Source organism: Macrosteles quadrilineatus, unplaced genomic scaffold, assembly GCF_028750875.1.
Source record: "Macrosteles quadrilineatus isolate MER2022 unplaced genomic scaffold, UCM_ALF_1.0 Scaffold_73__1_contigs__length_606889, whole genome shotgun sequence".
In the NCBI taxonomy this organism is placed as follows: domain Eukaryota; kingdom Metazoa; phylum Arthropoda; class Insecta; order Hemiptera; family Cicadellidae; genus Macrosteles; species Macrosteles quadrilineatus.
This window is the reverse complement of record NW_026542666.1, coordinates 433,031-438,164: the sequence shown is the minus strand read 5'-3', so window position 1 is coordinate 438,164 and position 5,134 is coordinate 433,031. Positions and strand designations below refer to the sequence as shown.

General features: G+C 34.7%; 1 protein-coding gene and 1 long non-coding RNA gene across 2 annotated transcripts; one reads left to right on the top strand and one right to left on the bottom strand.

The window, feature by feature from the left end:
- Positions 1 to 717: 717 nt before the first annotated feature.
- On the bottom strand, positions 718 to 2,288 carry LOC128981978 (THAP domain-containing protein 6-like; the record flags this gene model as incomplete). Its single annotated transcript, XM_054401002.1, has 2 exons — positions 1,947 to 2,288; positions 718 to 1,492 (listed from the first exon to the last, which is right to left on the bottom strand). Coding segments are annotated over exons 1-2 (865 nt in total), but the record flags the coding sequence as incomplete, so codon positions are not given.
- A 205-nt stretch (positions 2,289 to 2,493) lies between these two features.
- Positions 2,494 to 4,767, top strand: LOC128981974 (uncharacterized). The gene is made up of 3 exons (XR_008489526.1): positions 2,494 to 2,557; positions 4,464 to 4,492; positions 4,610 to 4,767. It is a non-coding gene; the product is annotated as an uncharacterized LOC128981974 (long non-coding RNA).
- Positions 4,768 to 5,134: the final 367 nt, after the last annotated feature.

Genomic DNA, 5,134 nt, shown 5'->3' with positions numbered 1-5,134 from the left:
CATTGATACTCCTAGAGTTTAAAATATCGAAAAGATCATTAAATAATCTTATAAACTTAACAGTTGCAGAACAGTTTATAAATCTGTCATCATGGTTGTCTGAGAGGAATTTCAAAGAGTCAGCCACTGAAGTACTAAGTAACTGGGCCGCTAATTTGACCTTCATTTTTTGTTTCCAATATTCAATATGTGACTTAGTCAGTTTATTACCAAGGGTTAATTCAATTTCTGTTTGAAGTTTATACAAAGATTCAATGTATCGCCATTCAATAATATTTCCATCGCCATCAACTAAAATTTTAAGATCGCCAAATGCGTTCCTTACAAGTTTTACCATATGACTTGGGTCTAAAAAGAAAAATACAGGATCTTGCGTAATTGGATGGGGGAAGTAGGTAATCAATTCTGTTTTTGTTAGATTGCAGCCTAAAATATTACCCATCGAAATATTACATGCTGTTCCATCACAAGTCAGTGATGATACTTTTACTCCAACATCATGCAGTAAAGTCAACCCTTGCTTTACTAAAGCGCCCAGCTGACTTCCTGTTAAACCAGAAACAAAGAAATATCCAACAGGAAGTTTTAAATGGGATTTTAAAAATACTAAGTTAAAAACTAAGGCCTCTGTTGCAAGCGGTGCGTTATCATCTTCTAAAGGAACGCCCACATTTACCGTACCATGAAATCTTTTACCATCAAATTCTATATGCTTACGAATAGACATTGAATCTAGCATAAAAGCACACAATGTTTCCCCGTTTCTGTTAGTGTATTCTTTTAGAGCTCTTGATATTTCCTGTGAAAAACCAGGTTCACCATCAACTGTTGAGTACCACCTACACAACGTTCTGGGGTGCGGCAAGGCTGTGTCAAATGTTTTCCGTACAAATCTGTAAGCTTTGGGGGATAAGAAATGGAGAGTTATAGCAAAGGCTTTGAGGCGATCCTCGTAGACCTTTCTCATTTTTGGATTGATATTTTTTTCGTGAGATCTTTTTAACAGGCATGCTGATGTTTTTGATAAAGAACTTAGCAGTAAACAGTTCTCATCGGCAATATTTAATTTGTCTTTTAAAACAGTTATAATACTTTTAAGGTTACCAATTTTTTTTGTAATCCTTCTCTTTTTTTGATTCAGATTTCTAACTTTTCTTTTTGATGTCTGCAGCAAGCTTTTAGTTTTGTCAAGCTCCTTTTTTAATTTCTTTTTCCTTGGGGACTCTAAAACACCTACATATGTCTCACCAGTGCTAAATACCTCATCGACTGTCCTTTTCAATGGCTTTCTTTCGTTGGGAAGTTCTTTTCCTTGAGCTGGAAACACGCAGGGGACTGCTCCCGGCCTCAACCTGACGCATGATGAAGACGTCCGGTCCAGATCTGACTCTCTGAAGTGTGCGGAGCACAGCTGACTCCACTTCGATGGCTCCCAGTCCTTTCTGCTCACTGCTATAGTCCATTTCTCCCTCAGGTGCTCGTCTTTAGGGAACTAAAAAAATTAAAAACCTCTTAAAAAACAGCAAATCTTGTAAAAGTAATAATAATTGCTTTGAAAATCTAGGAAGAAGCTGTTTATTCCCTTTTGAGACAAAAAACAACAAAATAGTTATACAGTATTTAGTTTTATAAATTAGGCCTGATACTGTTATTTTGTTTAATAAAGTGGTCTTCTTTTTTTTAAATTTAATTACCATTATTCAATGATTAACCTAACGTTAACCAAAGAGTAAAAAAACTTCATAGTTCATTAGGCATAAACAAATCTCTTCCTAATTCGTTAACACTTAAGACATAGGGCCTACATGAAAAAGAATAATTAGTTGATCGGGTGACCGACTATGGTATTTGTTATCATTAGATACCGGTATTTGGTCTGTCGATGTTTTGTGTTTAGGCCTATTGGTAATAAAATAAAAAGGTATTGATCAAGAAGCAATGCTTACCTGGTGAAATGTTATACCAGCGGGTGGTCGATATCCCTTTTTGTTGTTTGCTGTCCGATTAGTACACCCAAACGCTGCACAATTAACCATCTTATGAACGATTCACTAGAGTCCGACAACATATTACGGCTAACACTGACATTTGATGCGTGTAAAAGTCACAACTTTGCACACCGAAATAAATCGTCTGGACGTCTGGCACTGTCTGGGGGAGGCAGGCGTGGTGGTGGCTGGTGGTGTTAGTGATGGCAGGGGGGCGGGTGCGGGGAAGTCTGACGCTCGGACTAGGACAGCGCCGCCATGTTGGCCCGACACCTCCGGCCGCTCAGCCGGCTTCACTGGGCGCTCCAAGTAGCCTCTCTATTGTATTGTGTACTCGATGATTGTATTGCTCAAATAATGTATAGCTCCAATTTAGTATAGCTATAATTTAGTATAGCTCCAAATAATGTTTAGCACCATAAAGTTTACATGAATGAAAACAGATTTACATTGATAATTTCTGAAAAACTATAGGCATCTTTAATGATTTTATCTGCTTGTTGCAGTTTAATCGGGTCCGTCAGCGACTGGAGAATTTGCAAGATCTTGCCATTAAAAAGGCTAAGCAGGTAGGTAGTGTAATTTTGAAATGTAATCTCATAGACTAACCAACACTAGGTAATAAGTACATACGAAGTAGGCAATTGTACAATCTTATTGGATGGAGAACAAAACTAAACTACACGCAATCACAGAAAACATACTACTATAACCCAGAACGCCAACTGCATGGTAAAAAGCGTTAAGTACTTTGAGAGAGCTTTGCCTGTCAATTCCTAGGCAGCGCCACCAGCGTTGCTATGCACTCACCTTTACTGAAAATGCAACATTTTTGGGCTTAAATATCGATAAGAATTTAACATGGAAAACACACATAAAAATGAATGTTTGTTGGTAAATTAAATACCGCTTGCTTTCAAATGTATGTTTTGGTTTTGAGAAATGTAATTTAAATGTGATTTAAAAATTAAACTCACAGTATACTATGCAATGTTCTTTTCTGTCTTGCAACACGGGATTGAATTATTGGGAGCAACTTCTTTTTCTAAAGCAGTTTTCAAAATTCAGATGAAATTTATAAGGATTTTATCATTTATGCCTAAAAGAACCTCATGCAGAGCTTTATTTGCTAAATATGAGATATTAAATTTGCCTTCACTTTATATATTTAAAATTATGGTGAATTTTAAAATTAATTATCAAATGTACAATGATAAACAAGTCAGTCATCCGTATCTTACACGCTCAACAAATTTTAAATATCCAAAGACATCGCCTATGTTTTTATGAAAGGTCTCCTTATTATATGGGATTACGGCTTTACAACAGTCTACCCACTAGTTTCAATGAAATTAACAGTGTATTTCAAAATTTAAAAATGATTTCAAACAATACCTTTTACAGAAAAATTATAATAACATTTCCGAATATTTAAATGATAAGTATATGTGGATTTTAGTTTTATTATGTAACTTAGTGTTTAAGATCTCTGACAATATAACCTGTTTCACCAGCTAACGCTGGATCTGTGAAATTTATTGTGATAGTAAAGTAATATTTCATTTCAAGATGAAAATTTGGGGTTGTTATATATACACCCCCAGAAAAGTTTGTGTGCAGTTTGGTGCAGATCCGAAAAAGGGCTCTGCCCCAGTGGCTCTGGAGTTTCCCATGTTAACCTTATGAGTACTTATATTTAAATGGAATTAAAGAATCTTAACAGCTAGTTCAACAAAACTGTTTGATTCTGTGATGTTCAATGGCATTCAAAAGTGAATAGGTTTACCTACAGGGTGCAGCACTATTCTTTTTTTTAATTTATTAACACAGCTAATTTGCAACCAAAAGGTGAGTAGCGAACAAACTTCAACCTGGAGGCGAGTTAGTGTAGCGAACGAGCTAAGCCTGAAGGCAAGTGAGCGCAGCAAACGAGCTCCAACCTAATGGTGAGTAAGCGTAGCAAACGAACTTCAACCAGGACGTGATTGAACGAGTTAATCTTGAAAAGGAACGAACATTTGACATAAAACAACATTAGGACAGCACGACATCTGTCAGGCCAGCTAGTAACATTTTTAATTGGTACCTATTAAAAATTGAGACATCATGAAATATTTGCAAAACTTAAATAAATATGCTTATGAGAATTGATAAGAGTTTTTAAGTACATTTTAATTACATCTGTACTTGAAATATATTAAAACCAAGAATATATTTATGAGATTCTCTTCAAACTATTCTGTGAAAAAGTCCTACATCAGGATGAAATATCAGTGTTTTGTTTTGTGTTGTTGTATTGTGTAGGCCTATCTATTATCCCTGAACTCTAAGTTTCTCAGGTAAGCCTGCGGGACTATAATCCTAAAAAAAACTCCTATCTATAGTCTACCTTTAACTACTGTGCTGCAACAAAACAGATCTTGGTTGTAATGAATTTGATTTTTTTTTTTATTTTGATCTGAAATTTGTTTGCAGGAGATGAGGAGTCCTTGAAAGTTAATAAGGTACGTTGAAATTTGTTATATAAACTTGTTAAGTGATGCAGTTATGTTATGTAAAAAATTGTGAAAAGTAGTAGGAAAAAAAACTAATAATCTTTTTTATTTATACTTTTGTTTCAGGGATGAATTGTGTGAACTGTACATGGTTGAAAAATGTAAACCTTTAAATCCTAAAGGACCCAGTGTGGCAACAGCAAATGCAAGCCCACAAAGCGCAGGGAAATGATTTTGTATTGCTGTACTCTTTATTTTGGCGTTAAAGACAAATTACAATACCAATCCAGTAGTTTTTTTTCTTTCTTTTGTACGTTTAATGTTATGTAGACAATGTTTATTTAAGTAGTCAAAGAAAAAATATTTTTATTTCCAAGATATTTTTACAAAAAAACATAATGAAATATAAATCTTTTGGTTGCATGTATCCTAAATATACAACCTTTCCTTTAGTCTTAGATGATAAGATAAACACTCTGATGCACAATGAAATTTAAAAATCTCAGTTTCAAGCTACGTTTGTCTATGCAAATACTGGCGTGATAGAAAATTTATTTTTACTGCTCTCACATAGTAGTTACAAGTCTGATCAATGTAATAAAAATGTAAGTTTGCTAACATGAAATTTCAACTTAAATGGCCCGTCTTGAA